This window comes from Onychostruthus taczanowskii, unplaced genomic scaffold, assembly GCF_017590055.1.
Source record: "Onychostruthus taczanowskii isolate IOZ18803 unplaced genomic scaffold, ASM1759005v1 scaffold14, whole genome shotgun sequence".
Lineage (NCBI taxonomy): Eukaryota > Metazoa > Chordata > Aves > Passeriformes > Passeridae > Onychostruthus > Onychostruthus taczanowskii.
This window is the reverse complement of record NW_024498573.1, coordinates 8,005,095-8,025,193: the sequence shown is the minus strand read 5'-3', so window position 1 is coordinate 8,025,193 and position 20,099 is coordinate 8,005,095. Positions and strand designations below refer to the sequence as shown.

Sequence of the window (20,099 nt, the reverse complement as noted above, 5' to 3'; positions counted from 1 at the left end):
CACTTTGGAAACAGAACAGGAAAAAAAAACTTTAAAAAGTACTTTAACAATGTAGACTGTTATAAGGGACCACAGCAAGGTGATAATCAGACCACTCTGAACATACACATCTCCATGTTTTGTCTAACCAATCCCTCCTGAAACTTAAGTTCTAAACAACCAGAGACCCAAAGGCAGAACGTTCTTACCCCTAACTGAAGTGCTCTGGTACTAAGGCAGGGATACACGCTTGTGGGACACATGGCCACGTGCACTGGGATGGCCACATTCACACCTCAATTAGCCAAATCACCTGTCTTAGAGGAACCACCTGCCTGCAATGATCTCCTAACGATGCACACAGGCCACACCTTGCTGTGTAATGAAGGTATCCTGAGAACTGAACCTGACCTAATGATATGGAAGAACTGCTGAAGAAGGAGAGAACCAGAACTAACACATAGGTCAACAATTACTAGCACCTTCTGCAGGTCTTTAAGCAATTCCTCTGCCTCATATGCAGCTGATGATGTATTTCTGAAAACTGACTGAGATATGTCTATCAGACAGACAAAACCCAGTTAGAGAAATTCAAAAGTCTCATTTTAGCATCTGAAAACTGTTTCAAGTTTATGTGGTTTGATTTCCTTGTTACAGATAACTTTAAATTTTTCTGAAATAACTTTTACAGTTTAAAAAAACCAGTAAAGACAATAAGCTGCAAGTTTAAGTGAAGTGTCTCTACATATTGGACAAAAGGGAACTAAATGGGGACTTGCATGCTAGAAACAATCCACGTGTAAACCTATCCACAGTGCTCTATTCAAAGACAGGAGGAAAAAACCTATGGTCACACTACATTTTACAGTCATAGAAGGGAATTCTGCTGTCACACCAAGTGAATATACTTCAGTCCCATTTCCAGTTCTGATAGATAACATTGTAACCAAAGTGCACAGCAGTACTATCACTATTATTACTACACAGAGCACCAAAGACACCTTAGTGGCAGTACAAATCTCAATACAATACTGGGTTTTACTCCTAAAAATCATCAAATAAAAACACTGAATCAAAAAGAGTTATTACCTTGAGAAAGTTGCATCAAATGTATGTGCAAACTGCCTGGAATAACTGGCTCTGGAAGTTCTTGAAGAAAAAATCTAAGAAGGCTAATAGCTGAGGGTACATCTGCTTCTTTAACCAGGTCCACATCTTCTCCATTATCATATCGTTGCCGGAGCCACTCCACTGTCTCAGCATTCCCATTGACTTGGAAAAGTCCTTCTTGTTCCAGACCCCCTGGGTCAGAAAAAAAAAAATTGCAGAAATAAACTTTTAGCTCTGGTATGGACAAATATATCGGAAAAATTAGTGATAATCAGCTATGCACAATTCCCACACTGACTGAAACATTTTCTGGACAACAGTTTTGCACAACTTCCAGCAGTTCCCTTCCCAACACACAATTTCTTGTGCCCAGTAACAAGAAAATAACATGGGAAATGTTAGCAGTACCTAAACCACAGCACTTCCTATGAGGTGCCCTGCAGAGCTGACTACATTACTGTTGGCTAGAAAACAGTGATACACATAAGAGAAGGAGCAAAGAAAGGAAGTAACCCAAAACAACCAAATCTCATCCAGTTGAATAATTAACTTCAGAAAACAATTACTCTTCAAACCCCACAATCCATTCTGTAAGAATAACAGAGAAATATGTTATTTTAAATACAGCAAGCTGATACATACCATGTTCCTCAATATAGTCCACGACATGGCGGACTATGAATGGAACCTCATTGTCTGGTTGCCCTTCTTGCTGCAGCTCATCAAGTGGAATTCCAAATATTTTGTTAGCAAGAACAGAGTTGCAGTTACTCAAGGAAGGGGAGGAGCTCTTCCTCATATCTTTTTGCAGCCAAAAATCAAAGCTGTCTTTTCTGTCAATAGGAGAAATTAAAACCAAAAGGCCCACTTCAATGCGTGTTTTTGAAAGCATTAATCTGTAACACAGTGTTTTAATTACCTAATGCAAATACTCTCTAGTCTGTCTCCATCCATGCACTGCTTTAATGGACAGCTCTGTAATGACTCCAAACACAGCCTACTCAATAAACAACTATCACTGAAGTGTTCTGTCCAACCCTCAACAGAGGACTGAGAAAAACATATACAGCAGCAAGAAAAATGCAGAAAATTCTAGTTACCACATTTCTAGTTAAGTTCTAAGGTATTTTGGTAGATTTCTCAGTACTTTTTCTGACAGTATTTAGTAGCCAGCCTTTTGGAACTCAATACAAAAGCCTCTTAACAGGAAATGAAACCAGTGGAACACACCAAACCAAAACCCTAAGTTTCAATCATACAAAATGACTAAGTATTTTGTGATACACAACTGCGCTGTAATAATTTTAAAATATACTTGGCATTTTCTGGTCCACATAATAAAGATTTCAACACCTGCATCAAATTAAAATTTTTAGTGAACAGAAAACCCCCAAAGCTAGTTTTTAGATGCTCAGTGATACCATTCTATCATGCAGAAGCTCGAGCTTCACTTGCAAGTCTTTGCTTGATATAGGATCTAGGTAGATAACAAAGGGCAGTGTAAGTCAGTCAGGCTGTAATCCTGTCAAAACCAAAATATTTCTTCTAGGAAAGAAAAAAATGTCCTTTCAAAATAAATAATAAAAAGAAAAGAAAACATACTTGCTTAAATGCAAGCAGTCACTTTGACAGAAGTTGGCACACAGAACATGAAGTATATGCTGTTAGTCAAAGCACTGCAACCAAACTAAAATTCTCTGTTTACCAAGAGGTAAATTCTAATAGATTAGACATTCTGAAATCCACACTTGGTTTTCTTTTTTTTTCCCCCCCAGCAAAACAAGTTAAGAAACCCACCTCAGAGTACTTAAACAGCCGAGTTTGAAAAACGCTTTCTGCGCCAGCTGCCCTCACTGACCAAGCATTCTTTTGTCATTTATGGTTGTTTAAGATTATGGCAAAAGATCAGCCTGTAGTTCCTCATTGAAGAATAGCAGAACTCGATCAGTACTTCAGCAGTTAATCTGAAAATAAAGAAAATATTATTAGATCGTACAGTTTTCAACAGTTTTAATCTCAGTCAGGAATCCAAACATCACGTTAGAGGAATTCTTGTCAAATCATCAGTTTCTTGTTCTGAACAAGAAAGCATAAAGACCACATTAGCACAGCTTATGAGAGAGCCCCTAAAACAGCAAATCCCTCTTTTCACTTGTGAGCTAACCAAATCCGAAGTGAAAGTTAGCATAGGACATCTAAATCTTAACAATTATGAAATCATTTGCAGACTCATTCAATCCTCTTCCAAAGAATCAAGGAGGGCTGAGTAGCTTACAGAAAGTGTTTTAAAGTACCTACCATACTAAAACATTTAATGGCTATGAAATTTTTAGAAGGATCTCAGGCACTGGTCTGATCCAACATCTTTAAACAGCAAGAGCAAAACCAAAATCCTAACTAAGGAACCTTTACAGCCAACCAGTTTTTGATGGTACTGATCATCTTTTCTAGGAAGTTGACTATGTGTCCTAACTGCCAGTTCAAAGTCCAAGTGATCATCAGGTCTGGATACAGGAAACAACTTCCCCCATGTCAGATTCCATAGAACCACCCACATTTTTGCCACCTTTTATTTAGAATCCAGATTATCTGGACAGCTTTCATGTTCTCAGTTCTCAAAATAGCTACAAACCACAGTAAACCAGCTTTATGATTTTCTGATATTAAAAATTTAAATTGCAGCTTCATGGCACAGTGGAGCCAATGTAATGTGTCAGCCCCTTGATCTCCCCCAGTACCTGCTCTAAATAAACTCAAGCAACTGTGACTGGGCAAAACAAGCTTGTGACATACACATAACCACAACACTCATCACCAAAACTAGACAATAAAAAGGCTTTCCACAGCTTCAAAAAATTCACTGAAACCTTTTGTTTCATAACTGGAGATTGATATGACAGCCTGGGGACAAGTACCTTCCCTCCCTTTGTTCTCCCACACCAGCTCCTGTTCTGTTCCACATCAGGACAAATAAACTTTATCTTCACTTGCACATTCCTGACAACCAAGCCCTCTGCTTTCAGTACCAAAATGCCAGACCATTCATTAGCCTATCACAACAGGAGACCAGAGTACTCTCAGTAGTTTGAATAAAGCAGTTTTCCTCTCCCAACCCTCCCCAAACTGCATCCATGTGCTAAGGGAGTTGGTCATAAGCTGTATGTGAGACTACTTCCACCTCCTCAGCATTTTCTTGCATTGAGATTCAACACAAGTGAATCCTGGTCTGAGATCAGGACTCCAGGTGAGCTGACAAAAGAAAATGAAGGGTTATATTCTAGTCAATGGGTTTCACTTTTTCTTTTACCCTATCATAATCAAATCTGTTATTACCAATTCTTGGTTACTAAAAGATTCTATCAGATTCCAACAATGATGCAGCTGCAATTCATGACCCTCCTACAATTAATGGAGGCCTTGTACAGCCATTTTTTCTTATTGTTCTGGTATTTTAAGTGAAAGTCAACGTCTTTGCACGTAAGTAGATTTTAATCAATCCAAATACACCAAGCAAAATTTAAGATATGAAGTTGCACACAGTCTATTTTCTCAAGCTCTACCAAAGTCAGCTTGTCCACAATGAACCAGAAAACCTCACACTGGCCAGCTGTGAGAAGGGCAGCTGGGAGAAAACCTTTGATGGATCTGCCATAATGCTTCAGGCTGACTTGGTAAAACCAACAAATAAACCTTCAAAACAAACATCACCTAATAAAAAGACCAAATTAGAACTAACCACTTCTTTATAATTCTGCACCAAATGAACAATCCTGCAGCCCAGCTTTCTCAGCAGAGGTAACTTTGGGCTCAGTTCACTGACACGAAAGCTCAGCCACTTTTGCCAGGTGGATGAACAGGCTGCTTGAATATTCATTTCATTCAAGAGGCATGAAAAAAAGAAAAAAATACAGACTTCTATTTTAACTGGCTTGGCAAGGTAAGAATGAAGTTGAAATAGCCTGGTTGTCTCATTGTTAGAGCAAAACTGGATTTACAACCCAGGTTTATACTTTGAAGAAAGCTTTACATGGCTTATTATCACCTAGAAAAAATAGCGAAAGCCTCATTTTCACCCTCTCAGACACACACACACTTTAACACACATTTCAATACATCCTTATACACGACAATCCATTTTCAGAGCATTTCAGTTTTTCCCTTTCAGTTCAGGCTTTCGTATCCTTACAGGCTGTGATACAATTAATCTGACATTTACAAAATCTAGAAAGAGCTAGAAAGTCTGGAAGTTATTCAGCTTTCAGCAAGTTTTACTTCCTGCTATTTCCAACATTGTAAAAAACTGTTAATAATTAAACATTTTATCTTCACTTTTTATATGGATCAGAAGCTTTCCCACTTGCCCTCCCGTGACTCAGGAAGTGCAGCACGTCACTGCAGACACACATGAGAACCAGGACAGGACATGTAACCTTCAGGATTATTTCCAGACTCTTTTACAGATTCTCAGCAATGATGTGGAGTTTTTAATACTTTTTTTACCCAATCAAACAACTGAGGAAACAGGAGCTAACCCACTCAGTCAACTCTTGCTACTTTTACCCATATTATCCTGATCCTTTTGAGCACATGCTTTCCCCTCACAATTTCATAACCTAAATGCTTCACAAGTTCTATCAAGAAAAAGACAAAAAATAGCGACTAAAAAAAAAAAAAAAAAAACCCACACAAAAGAAAACTACCTAGCTTGAGTTTAATTATAAACATTCTGGTTGCATTTTTTTCAATCTACTTCCCCTCCTTGTTACTACAAACATTTAAAAACATCCTTAAGCTACAATCATGCTCTACAAAACATAAACGCAGGAAAGTGAAAATACTCCTTATTATAACCACATCTTACACCACAATTTTACAAGAGACTGAAAAAAACTTACTATGTCCTTTGCAACATGTTGAGCCCAAGCATCTTAAACGAGGGTAAAACACAGAGTTTTGTTTTGTATTGTGGATTTCAGTGCTCTCTGGCATTATTTAAAAATTTTTGGTTTGCTTTTTTCTATTAAGGCAAGTTCTTCACAGAGTCTGCTGGGAAAACAGCACCATGAGCTTCATTTTGCCATCATAATAGCATTCACTTATCTTGGCAACTCGAGAAGTATTTACACCCACACATGAAATGCCACTAAAAACCCCACAGAATACATGGCTAACTGTTCATATTTGAGGAATACACATGAAAATTTAGACTTACGTTTAGTTCAGCTTTTACATTAATGACTGAAGTACAAATAATATATGGGCATCATTTTAAATTTAAGTCCTCAGGGTTCCACCACCTTTCTTTAAAACAAAGGAATGAAGCAACAAGTAAAAATAAACAAAGAAAGGCTGCAAACTGAAACTGCGCCATAGGAATGAAAACATTAATTCTTCGTGTAGAATGTCTGCCACAAGTCTCAACTATTTAAGCAATTCTTTTATTTGCTTGTTTTATGTAGCAAGAAATTCATATTGTCTCTGAAACAAACCCAAAGCTAACACTGACTGCTGTTTTGCTCTCTTTTTAATATATTATTTCGTGACATTAGCAAACATCACCAGTGATTTTTTTTTTTTTTTTTTAATACACAAAAGTAAAAACTAAGATTTTTAGATAGGGAAAAATAGCAACAAAATGGCCAGTCCCAGCTTCTCAGGAAACACACCTCAAGTTTTTTGGCTTTTTCAGCCCGCAGTGCTGTGACCCTGTGAACCACCACATGCCTGCAAACAGTGTCCTAACAGATCACACACACATCCTCCAGCACAAAGAGATCAAGGATCCTTGTCTGCAACAATTATTTACAAATAAAATTCCACAGAAACATTAGAGTCTCAAAGTTTTTGATTTCTTCCTCTATATTTGATGAAGAAAAATAATGTATTATGTTTACTTGTATGACTTACAGCTAGACAAAACCTGTGATGTCCCCCTGGATGCCTACAGCAAACATACTATTAAATCCAAATAAATAATGATTTTTTTTTCTAAATTCGAAATTATCAAATTTTAAACAGATTTTCTAAAAAGAATTTCTAAATGATGGCCAAAACTTAAGAAGCTAATTCCAAGCTGGAATCACAGGAACTCTCCTCATGACATCACCCAGAGGCAGCTGCCAGGCGAGGGCAGGAGCAAGAAGCCTTCCCTGGGAAACTCCTGAGTCCCAGCTCACTCAGAACACACAGAGCCACCCGAAAACTGCTGAGCTACACTTATTTCTGTCTCCAAAAAACGGCAACCAGCACTCTTGATCTTACTCTTCAGTTTTGTTGAGATGAAAGGAAGCTGATTTTTTGCAATGTTATGTCAGAACTGTAACAATTAACACTGGCTGATTTTTATGCCATTTGTATACTCAAATTACTGTGAGCATTCCCAATGGATGAACTGCTTTTGGGCAAAAGAGCTTTTCCTCATCTGATTTTCAGCTTTTGTTCAGCTAACAAGTAAAAACAGAGTATTTTGCTTGTTTGAAATAATCCAGTCAAAATTGAAAAGATGGCCAGGCTGGGGAGGGGACATAGCTTGGAGTAAATTTGTACAAAAGACAAACTGAAATTAATCCCACAAACAGAACTCCACTACAAACCCAGGACACAGAAAAGGATAAATTTGTCTCAAGAGTACAGTAAAATGCACACAGAGATGTCTCAGTGCTTGAACAGACACAGAACATCCTTTATGTAAAAAGAATAATCACATTTAAGTACTCATTAATACATTTGAGTAGCCAAAACAATAATTATTTAGAATAAAATTTTTAAACCCAGCAAGATTAGCTTAAAATAGACTCTTAAAGCAAGATTTCCTCTTTCTGGCTCAATGAAATCAGCTATCAAGAGGTATTTTAGTCACAAGTCTAGAGTGGCAAATCAGACAATTGGGCTCAGTTATTATTTTAAATTAATAAATTTAAATTTGTGGTCTTCTTAAGAACACAATCGCTATCCCCATTAAGGCACACTGTTTGATATTAGGTATAACTACAAAATTTAACTTGCAGTGCTGAAGGAATCCATGTTAGAATAAATCTCCTCTCAAGCAGATGTGACTTTCCTGCTCCCTTCGTTTCTCATTATGGCTCCCAACTCTCCACTGCCCTGTTTGCTTTCTGGTTAAGTAGGAATCAGAAGGAAACCAGCCCGCTGCAGTTTTGCACACAATCACAAAGGGAGTCAGCAGAAGCACGAACAGCAGCTCTTTAATTAATGAACTGTTTGCCTGTGTAAGCCTTCACATGTGCATTCACACACACATTAACCTCAATGCTATTGAGCACAAATCTCCACCGTTTGCCACCGGCGCTTCTGAGATAGTCTCCAAAGCACCCAACTGCCAAAGTGCTGGTGATACTGACACAGCAAGCAGAAGCACAAAAAATACAATGGAAGATTTAGCGGAATGCAAGTCTAATGCAATTTTTGTTCCCGGGGAATGTGGCAGCAAGCCTTCTGATTTACAAATTAGAACAATTTCAATTAAGCCTTTATGTTGTTTCCATGCAAGAAAGAAACAAAACACCTCATGAAAACTCCTCTGGAAGAGATATAACTAAAACTAATAGAATTTTGGATTTTGTGGGGTTTTCGAAATTTATTTACAAGCCAAGAAACCGTAACACTGATTAGTATTTATTTTCAATTAAAGTTTAGTCTATTTATTTCAGTTGAGAGAACCTGATCACATTCTGAAAAAGCCCATCGTTCATGGACTTTCACGAGAGACAGATCCCACTAAAAAACCTCAAATACAGTGACTGATTTAAGCAACATTCCAAAAAAATCCTACACTTTTAAAGAACAAGCTAAGAGATCATCAAAATGTTAGCTGGTTTTGATAAGCAAAAATAATGTTTTATATTCACTTACTAGATAAAATCCAAAGGCTTTTTAACAGCATTACAGCAACTTATAAATCCTCCAACTACATTGTAGCAAGAAAATAAAACCATCAGCAATACCAGAAAAAGTAGATGTTTGCTCAGTGCCTCACACCCACCACCACGCACTGCCAGATTTGCTCTCATCTGCTGCTGCCAATGCACATGTGCAGAATTCTAAAGAAACTTCCTGCTCACACAGATCCCATCACACTCTTAACAACAGTAGTTAATAAATAAAAAGGCTTTTGTATCTTGTGTAACAGCTAATTATATTCATCCTACTTGCCACCCCCCAATGCAAAGCTCTACTCCACCAACCACACACATCTCACTGCCCCTGCATCAGATAATGCAGAACTTTGCATGGCATTATAAAAGTACAGTAAAGTAACAGACAGGAAGAAATTATCAGCAAAACTATGCAACTTGCAAGCTTCACGTTATAAAACCAAAGCAGTTTAACAATTGTCACTGCTGTTAAAACAGACTTTGGAACAGGAGCCAAGCTATCTCAGAGACACCAAAAAAGCAAACTATAAATATATAATGCACTTAATTCATTATACATAAGTTATCCTATTACATATATTTATCATCAGTTTGTTCCTCCCCTCCCAAACGGGTCAGCAGAAATACACACTGGAACTCAGCAGAAGACAAAATGGTTCACAGCCCCTTTGCTATCGAAACACTGCCTCTGTCAGAACCTTGAGCACGTGCCACCAAAATAAAGGACAGGCTCAGCACCCCCACTGCAGGAGAAAGACATTTCAATGAAGAGTTCAGTGCTGCAGCAATGATTCTCTGAATTTCAAGAGATGGGGGGGGGAAGGTCTGGTACTGAGGTTTCCCGTCAAAACTTGCTTATGACTAAATTTGAAGAAATCATCAGAAATCGTAAGGTTAAGAGTTACATTGCAGACTAAAATTAACTAACCTGATTAGATTTCTAGAGTGCCAAGACAACAAAAGATTTCATTAAATGTAAAGTTCAACAGAAAGGGGAGAAACCATTTCAAACATCCACACTTTAAAAAAGGGGAAAAGGAAGAAAGAACCACATTCGTAAGATTCCAGCTCTCACCTTTTCAGTTTTGTCCATGTATTATTATCCTACACAGCTGAGCACAAAATTGAATCCTAACACACTGCAGGGAGCAGTGAACAGAAGAGACACATGAGGAGAGCTGCCAGCGGCACTGGAACCTGGACAATCAGTGCAGGGCTCCCACCAGATACAGGGCTCAGATCCAGCAGATGCCCCACCCAAATGTCCTTAGAAATGTCCAAACAGTGAAGAAAATAAAAACCATTTAAACCTATCTATAGGAAAAGCCTCTACAAGCACAGTCTTTGTTACAAGCTGTTTGAACACAAACATAAAGCCCTATCTGTATTTTAAGCTCGAATGGCACATTTTTCTTTTTTTCTTAAGACAAATATACAGGATTTCACACATTCACGGGAAAGACCACAAGAGTAGAACTGTTTTTATCACAATAGAACTATTTTCACTAGTCAGAATATGGGCCTGCAAAATACTACCCATTTCTTGTAGTGAATGACTCCACCCATATGTTGCAAACATAACAGGTTTTGACCTTCTAACTATGTTTTCAAGACTTCAAAACAAATCAGCTCTACAGAAAAAAAAAAAGCCTGGTAGAAGATGCAGTAACGAATACATTATGTTTTAGGGTGCAATAATCCACAGAATTTACTTGAACTGACTGAACTTTCACAAATCTCAACAGCTGCCTATCAACCCAGCACAAACTGTGAAGATAAATCTGAATTTACCAAGCCTTGAGACAGCTAGTCGTTTTCAAACAAAATGTTTGCAGGTAAAATCTCTCACCTTACAGAAAATAATAGTAGTCAACACTGAATTGCTCAATTATATTAACTTTCCAGGGAGCAATGTAAAATTCTTCCATTCTCTGCCTGACCCCAATTTTACAAGAGACATAGAGCCCCTCTGCTGAAAAACTGATAGAGCCGTCACTTTACAAACTGCACAAGAAACAATCTCCCTCTTCCATAGCCCTTCACAGAAGATTTAATATTCCTTCACTTCTGTATCTCCTCCTCGTATGTTTTGGATAAAGTGTTATTTTTCAGTTCTTAAATAACAGTCCTCACACCTGAAATGATCAATAAATAAACAACTAGGCCTGTAATGCAAGGAAAAAAGTTTAAAAAGTTTGCCATCCTTCATCTTTCAGATCAAATGATGAATTGCCCTGCACGTAGTTAATTCACTCCCACCTAAATGGCCACCAGATTTTTGTGTGCTAATATGGCAGCAACATTAACCTGGTGCTATGCACGGAATTAAAGGACAACTTGAAGCATTCTCCTACCGACATCACTTCCTCTTCCATGTAGCTACAGCTTCTTTTGTGGGGGATGGGAAAAAAAGAGAACAACCACACACAAAAAAATTAAAAATCCAAACTTTAAAACAAAAAAAAAATCACCTCAGACTTGGTGGGTTTTTCTCACTGTCCCATAGCCCTGCAAAGGGGCATGGCTGCTCAGCTGTAGCATTTGTCCAGAAATCAAAAGGCTGAGTACCAGAAAAAGAAAAGCCCTATCCCATAAAGCCTGCAGGGACTCAAAACTTTCTGATGTCTGTTCCAAATGCACTGAATATTCCTGCAGCCTCACCTGCTTTTGCAAACATGCCATTATGTACATTAGAAAGCAATGCTTCGCTGCCTGCACAGGCTCTCAGGGTATGAGCCACACATGACAAATGTCAAATTAAGTCTTTTAATGAGTGCCAGAAGATCCTCCAGTGTTCCAAGCAACACAAAAACGAAGTGCCCAAAGTAACACAGAGCAGATAGAAACTATCATTTGCCAACTCAGACGTTTTGAGGTGTTGTTCGTGTCAAAATCCGCAAGCATTAAAAGCTACCAGGAGTTTCTCTGAGTCAGCTTCCTTAAATGTAACCATGGGACACTCCATTTGATTGATTTTTCTAAAACAATACTGTAAATTTGCAGTTTGATGCTTTCAAAACATTGAGGTATTTAAATCCTTATTGTTACATAGTCGACACAAGGAAAGAATCCCTATGGAGTCAAACAACGTATAAAATACAGACAAAGAAGATTAAAAGAGATCCTAAACATCTTCAAGTCTATGCAACAAAGAACACATAAAGCAATTTACTAGTTATGAGCAGTAAAAAAAAGAAAACAAAATAGCTAAACTGCTTATAATATAGGCCAACAAATCAGCTTTCTATTCTTTTTATACTGCAGATTAAACTGCATGGAAGACAGGAAAACTTCAAACCTAAACGCTAATCCAGTTTAACAATTTGTTTTAAATTCACAAACTAACAATTCCATCCCTGAGGACATTCAGGAACTCATGCCAAAAAAACAGGCAGGAGTTATTACATGGTATTTACTTTCTTCATGTGTTACCTCTTTTCCCCAGCTTGAGCCTGGCAGCAGTAAGAAATTTTGTAAAAATTTCTCCAAATGCAGCCAGACCAAGGAACTTGAGAATAAGAGAGCTGTGCATTAAAAGCTGGCGTTGCAGTATGTGATGGCAGGTTTTTTGTTGTTGGGTTTTGTTGGTTTTTCTCCAAACCTTGAAGGAGCACCCTAACACTGGGCCATCTCACGTTAAAGCAACTTTTTGACAGCAAGAAACATTTCCACTGAAATATTCAAATCCCTAAGGAGCTTCCACGAACAATGGAAACCCACAGCAGCAAACCCCTCGGAAGATACATTTGGTCGCAGGCTGGCGCGTTCAGTCCGTGACCCAGCGTTCTTAACGCCAGCGCCGCCTTCGTGACCGCAGGCGATTTAGTGACCGCCCTCCTTCCAACTTCAGGGACCACCTGGGCTGCCAGGGAGCGGCGAGCCTGACGCTGTCACCGCGCCAAGCCCCCTGCCCGGGGGCACCCGGCTGCTCCGGGCGAGGAGGGAGCAGCCTGGGCACACAACTCCTGCAGGAGCCGGGCTGTCAGCGCTGCCTGCGCGCTCCCACCGACACCAGCCCGGGAGACGCTCCCGCCTCTTGACAGCTCCCAGCGAGCGGCTCCCGGCTCGGCAGGAGGAAGTTCCCGCGCCCCGCTCGGGCCGGTGCCAGAAGGTTCCTGAAGCCTGACGTGACACCGAGCGGCCCGAGCGGGGACCCCCCGCGCATGCGCCCCGCGCCCCTCACCGTTGCCGGGTGACTCGCCCTCCCCGCCGTCCTCAGCACCACCAGCAGGTTCCTCCGCCTCTTCCTACCCCGGGGGCCGGCGCGGGCCTCTCCTCGCCGCTCCGCTCTCCTCGCAGCCCTCCTCCGCCGGCCGCTGTCCGCGCCGTGTGCCGCGGCCGCCGCGCTGCCGGGACCCGACGCCGTCCGTGCCCTCACAGCCGCTCCGAGCTCCGAGCCGCGAGCGGGGGGTCCCCGACGGCAGCGGCGGCGACGGGCGGAAGTGACGCGCTGACTGACAGGTGCAGAGCGCGCGCCCCCCGCCCGCCTCCCCCCGGGGGTCACGTGCCGCGGGGCGGGGCGGGCGCTGAGGGCGGGCGGGACCCGCGCCCTGAGGCGGCGGCGGCCGCGGGCGGGTGGCGTGGGGGACGAGCGAGGGTCGCCCCAAAATTAACGTTTTACTCGTGTTCTCGCCCTCAGGGTAGTTCGGCCACCCGCCCGCATCGGCCTGTGCGGGCTCCGAGTCACAGAGTCAAATAGCTTGGGGAGGACCTGTGAGCTCGTCGGGCCCAACCTTGGACCGAACATCACCGCGTCCACCACGCCCGGGCACTGAGTGCCGCGTCCCGTGTTTCCTTAAACACCTCCCTGCACAGCCCGTTCCGATGTGTGATCGCCCTTTCCGTGAAGAAATTCCTCCTGTCCAAGCTAAAACTACTCTGGTGCAGTTCAAGACTCTCATCCTGAGTGCCCAGAGAGTGACCACGGCCAGCAGTGGCACCATGCATGCTCGTACCCTGCTGGCTTTGGTTGGACTCGAGCAGAAATTTCTTCACGGAAAGAATGATCAGACACTGGAATGGGCTGTCCAGGGAGGTAGTGGTGTCATCGTCCCTGGAGCTGTTTGAGAGAAATCTGGACAAGGCACTCGGTGCCTGGTTGACATAGGTTGGGCTCAACAACCTTAGAAGTCTTTTTTGGTGTAATTGATTCTGATATTCCAATTTTGCTTTTCTCATAACCATATTAAAATATTTCCTGTAAATCTTCTGAATTGAAGCATGAAGAGCAATCACTGCCAAACATTTCCCAAATGTGAGCGTGCCAGAAGTAATGAAGTGCCCTTTGACAAAGAGCTAATGCATTTTGAAACACAAAATTTAGCACCCTTAAAGTGAGTTAGCATAAGTTAGAGAGGAGATGCAAGCTTACACCCGAAGTGTTAAAACCAGTGCCTGGCAGTCTGTGGTTCCCACATGCCACGCTGAAACTACAACAGCTTTTTCTGTCATGCAGTGCCAGCAGCCATAGGTGGTGGGTTTAATAAGGCATTTAAGGAAACTTGGATTTAGTTAGTAAAAATCCTCTCAGGAAAAGCTTTTTTTCTCCCGTGAAAAACTGACAAAGAGTATATGAAAGAGGGAAAAAAATTATACAAGCAGGATGGGATTAATTGAAACCTCTGTATTTTCAATAGCTGGGAGGATTTTTTTTTTCAGGTTTTCCAGCATGGATTCTGAATTTTATCTAGAGATACATTTATAAGACTCATTAAAACGTTTTGCATTTAGAATCCAAAGAAGGGAGAGTCACAACCCCACAGTAAATTAACCTGGGTTTAATCAGATCTAAAACTCTCTTTTCCTGCTGGAAGATTTGGTGTCATTAGGAGGTACCACACAAACCCAATAAAACGTGTAGGGTCGGGGGAAATGGTCTGTGTGTGCTCTCTGTCTGTTTCCACAGCAGACTTCTCCACTTGAAGCACTAATAAAATTTCCTCGCATCAGGATGAGGTTTCTGAATTTGTATTTTGTATACATAGCCATGTTCTTTCTGATTCATTTAGCCTCATCAACAACAATAAAGATACTGAATCAGAACAAGCTGGCAATTTTGTTGATGAAACATGGGGGAGAGCGGACTCCAGCTGGCTCTTCAGCAGATCCATTGGCCGGTTGACAGGAATAAAACTGCAAGAAACCTGACACAGAAAGCACATGCGGTGAGAGGAGACAGACAGCAGAGGCAGGCAGGTAGGCAGGCACTGCACAGCACCTGTTTGCTGCTTTTGAGTCCAAGGCAGTGGTTTCTCTCCTCTGAACTGGCTCTGAATACACCATTTCATGCCAGCTTATCCTACCTCCTTTCAAAGGCTTCCAAGGCTCCTTGCAGGGGGCAGACATATGCAGTCCCAGGCTGCCATTTTAGGCTTTTCTGCTCACTTTGTGCTCTTGCTGTCTACTTGAAAGGTTGAGGACAACCCAGGAGTCAGAGTCATAGAATATCTCAAGTTGGAAGGGGCCCATGAGGATAGAGTCCAACTCTCTGCTCCTCACAGGACTGTCTAAAGCTAAGCCATGTGACTAAGAGCATTGTCGAGATGCTCCTTGAACTCTGGCAGACTTGGCACTGTCACCAACTCCCTGAGGAGTCTTTTCCAATGGCCAAACACCCTCTCAGTGAAGAACCTTTTCCTTATATCCAGCCCGAATTTTCCCTGACTCAACTTGATTCCATTTCCTCAGGCTGTATGACTGGTCATCGAAGAGAAGATCAGCATCTCCCCTTGCCTTTGAGGGAAGCTGCAGGGTGTGATGAGAGCCCCCTCTGTCTCTTCATCTCTGAGCTGAACAAATGCCATGAGCTAATCTGCTCTTTGTAAGACTTTCCCTTGAGACTTTTCACCATCTTAGTCTCTGTGTGATGCCTTAGCCACATTTTCTAAGGTAGTAAATTGAGAGAGAAGAGAGGCAAGAACTTAATGAGTGTCTGCATGGTTACATGCCCAAAATTCAGCTGTTGAAAGCATCTGCCTCTCAGATCACTCCTGAACATCACAACAGAGCAATGTCCATTAACTGTTCCCACTGCATTTTCCACTGTCTCAGGCACACCTGAAGTGCGAACGCAGCATTCCACACTCCTCCCCCTCTGGTGCTGTGCAGGCTGTGGAGCTCCCACAGCCTCGTTTCCCACTCCAAACCCAGGGGCACATTCAGAGCAGGGGTTCTGCAGGGCAGGGCTGCAGTCCCACCATGTGACACTGCACTGTCACCCCGTGTCAGGAGGTGTGACACTGCACTGCCCTGTGCAGTGACACGGCCCCGGTGTCAGGCTGCTGAGGAGCAAAGGGCCCATTCCCCCACTGCTGCACAGCTCCAGGAGCTTGGCAGGAGCAGCTGGTCAGCGTCTGGCTCCTGTGACTGAAGAGCCAGAGTGCCACGGCATCCCTGTCTCATCGGTAAATCCATGTCCAGAGCCACACCACGAAAGGGGAGCCATTTCTGCAGCTCAATGTGTTTTCCTACAAGTCCTTACAGCTAAATTGCTCAGCTTAAAAGTTTTGCAGAGATTGACTGCTAAATGCTTACAAAGTAACTCAGTAGATCTGAAATAATTACTGGTGTAATTCCCTTGTTTTCAGAAATAGCCATTCATAAGCACAAACCACTGTTGCCTGTATGGGTCACAGAAGAACTGGAGACATGTTTCCATCATGTATCCCCAGTTCCCATCATGACCTAGTATGGCTTGAGAATAAATATTCTCTGAAGAATTTATCTTCTAATTAAGTCTACTTCCAGCAAGAGCCCTGCATTACACCTCATCAGAAATTGAAGAAACTGAAAGAAAAATGTCCTTATTCCAACCATGCTGAGTGTTGTACAAGGCTTAGTACAAACTGAGCTAAAATACTCCAAAACTTAAATCAGCTTTGCAAAGCCTTGGAATCCTTGGAAAGTTATTAGCCTGCCATGAAATTCCTTACCTTCATATTGGGTTATTATCTTACTAGGAGGAAATGGGAATCTGACACGTAGCAAAACAAGACACTGTCTGTTGTAATACCTGTGTATTATATGCCAAACAGTTTTTCCTGGAGAATATCCATATGTCAGCAAGGTGTTTGTTTTTGGGTTTAATTTTTAACCTAAAAATTATTTTATACATTCTTCTGAACTTGTAAATGCTCAATTTTTGCCTTTAAGTGGATTCTATTGATATCTTGCAAAAAATATTGACAAGCACGAGTCCTTTTCACACCCAGGAAGAATTAGCAAACCCTTTCCAGCTGGATGCTCTGCAAAGAGCTTTCCTTTCCTGTGTATTTCATCCACAGACAGAGACATGTCCCCAAGCTGAGTCTTTACTTTGTTCTTTTCCAGCATTATAGCATTTTCTAACAAACATTTTGTTTCAGGAGGTGCAGAACATGACACTTGGCCTTGCTGAACATCCATAACTCTCCATGGAAACTCTCATATCAGCAAGTATACAGTAGTTCTAACTCATGGTGTCCAAAAGGGCACCTAAGAAGCAAAGTTCACTTTTAAATCTTTGCCCTGTATTAAAAAATGAGGATTCACAATGCTCAAGCAAACAGGTTAAAGGATCTGTTTATAGAAACACAAACTCCAGCCGAGAGAAAACCATTCATCATTTCAAAGACTGTCAGCCATTACTAGACACATATGTAAGGATTTTTTTAAAACTGAATTCAGTATCAAAGGCACATGTTCTGTGTAAATGTCAGACATTTTTACTCATTTTTCTACTAGAGTTCTGTGATTAAAATAAACATTTACAGCATGAGATTTTTTTCCCTGCCTCTGAACATTTTTTGGATCTGAATCTTGGTTTTAGAAGATCTGTCTTTAAAGTAGAAATCTAGGAATGTGGGTCAAATGTGGCTTTTAAGGCTTGTTCATATTTTAATTGCATGGTTGCAGACTTAACAAGAGATAATTCTTCCCTCCTTGAAATTCAAGACATCGAAAGGTTAATTCAGTCTTCTCAGTTCCATTTCCTTCCGTCTGTTCCCCTTCCCACACTCCTCCCCACCCCCCATCTGTAGACAGCTGAGTTATTTGAATTTTGTGCAAGCTAGTATTCATCCAAAGGGGAAAATCACTCAACGTATGCACCAGGCAAGCGAAAATTGCAGTACTGCACACTTGCATTTTTTACTTCCTATTTGCTTTTCTCTGCATTCGCCAGCTTGGGCTGTGGACATACACACTCATGCCCCAAGGATAAAGTTAAATTAAAGCTTGTGTGTCCCCATTGCTGTTGAATCCCCATTCTTTGCACTCACGTGGAATCTGTGCTCAAGCTGCCGTGGTGCTTTTACCTTGGCTTGAGGAAAGGCTGCAGTTCCCGTTACCACAATTTGTCAGCTGCCAACACAATCACGCTGTGCTGCTCCCATGTTATTTCATGGTGTGGTCACTCATACTCAAGGTACACTAACTCCAGAGGAGTCACTTTGACAGAGCTCAGGTTAACCCTGGGATGAAGAGAGAGCTTTAATCCAACTGATTTTGGCACTTTACATACATTTGCAAGGAAAAAAATTCATAAAAATATTCATTAAAAATGTTCTAGTTCACTCAGGTTCTGAAGAAAGATATGTTCACTTCAGGTGCCAGGAGATGTAAACAGTATCATCTTTCTTTATTCTCTTTTTCACATTTTAAGAAAGAAAAACAGTGTTTAATCTTAAAATACTTGCAGCTTTCATGGAAAAGGCAGAAGTTAATAGATGTGGAACTCACTTATTACCATTTTCTTACATAATCGTTGACCTTGTACACAACATGTATACCTATGTGTTTGACTCACACTGTATAACAAGCTTATAAAATTGGAAATTTTTTTCTAGAAAAGATGATGGAGAAATACAAGTTTTTGTTCTGTAAATTGCTCAGAGTAATCAGCTAGAAAAGATAACTTGGCTGCCTTTTCTGTTCCTCTGCTTCAGCAGCCTTGTTTCCTTAAGCTGCTGAAAAATTTCAGGGTTTATCTTCTCCCCAAACATAAAACCACTCAGGCTACCAGGAGTCCCAGGCTATTGAGAGTGGAATGATTTGGCAACACAAAGAGAAGTTCTGGTGAGGTTCCCCTCAAAACTACATCCACAGCCCTGTGGAATGAAGAATTCCTCACCTCTGTAGCTACCCTAACACAGCATGGATTGTAACAACAAACCCACCTATTGTCCTTTCTCCTCTGGACAAAAGGAAAATCTAAAGTTAACATAAAGCTAGTAGCTCTCTGGATTTTATGATTTTTGATCTATCTTCTCCTGGATTATGTTGGTTATCTGTTTGCTGCACAGCAGGTGCCACAATTTGAATGGTAGAATGGTAATGAAAGCAAAGAGAGGGAGAATCTCAAGAGTGGATTGTTTCATTTCAAAGCAGCCAGCTACACTGAGAAAAGCCATGTTTGAGCACACTCCCAATGCTCATCCAAAATTTCCCTGTCTTACTTCTTCCCTAAACTGCTGCAGGAGATGCTTCTGTCCAGAGACAGAAAGGGGGGGGGGGGTGAAGACTGTTAAAGACTCAAAGTCATGCTAAACTTGTGTCTTTAGACCAGTATTCATCACAAACTGTCATGTGCTCTGTAGCACTAATGTGACTAACACATCACATGCTTTGTTCCCCACCCTGGCTTTGGGGAGAGAAGCCTGTGCATGGACATTCTGTATTAATTCTACTTTTTCCTTTAATAATTCATGCATGGGTCAACACATTTTGCTAGAAGGGGCCAGGCCAGAGCCAAGCACTTTGTGCTGGAAGACACACTTTTGGGTCAGTGTTTGAGAAAGCTCTGTTGCAAGAATCTCCATCTGGTTAAACTTTCAAAAATTCACCCCCATACCAAGTTTTATAATATTGAAAAAAAAAAAAAAGAAAAAGAAAAAAAAGAGAGAGAGAGAGAGAGAGAGAGGAAATTTCTACTCCCACTAACTTATGTTTTCTCCTTTTGCTCTTTACTGCAACAGGGCTTCTGGTATAGACTTCCCTGAACTCCTGAGCTCTTTGGAAAACATGGGGTTGGAAAAAATAGCCCAAGGAGAGGGACTATATAAAGTGCCTCTCCTCTCCCCTCATCTTCTACATGTACCTACCCTCAAGGTTCAATGGTCTTGATAAGGAAAATGAAAC

The 20,099-nt window shown here is 41.3% G+C and overlaps 1 protein-coding gene across 3 annotated transcripts in view; it reads right to left on the bottom strand.

Annotated features, from left to right (window-relative positions):
• The window catches only part of FAM13B (family with sequence similarity 13 member B), a 44,550-nt gene extending 31,125 nt beyond the window's left edge, over nucleotides 1-13,425 (bottom strand). The window contains exons 1-4 of one of the 3 annotated variants that reach the window (XM_041398041.1): nucleotides 13,168-13,425; nucleotides 2,887-3,053; nucleotides 1,732-1,922; nucleotides 1,069-1,281 (exon numbers count right to left, since the gene is read on the bottom strand). In XM_041398041.1, coding sequence (XP_041253975.1) covers nucleotides 1,069-1,281; nucleotides 1,732-1,888 — 370 coding nt within the window. In that variant the 5' untranslated portion in view covers nucleotides 1,889-1,922; nucleotides 2,887-3,053; nucleotides 13,168-13,425. The remainder of the gene's footprint in view (nucleotides 1-1,068; nucleotides 1,282-1,731; nucleotides 1,923-2,886; nucleotides 3,054-13,167) is intronic. The other 2 variants (XM_041398039.1, XM_041398040.1) reach the window with 2 other exon arrangements.
• Nucleotides 13,426-20,099: the final 6,674 nt, after the last annotated feature.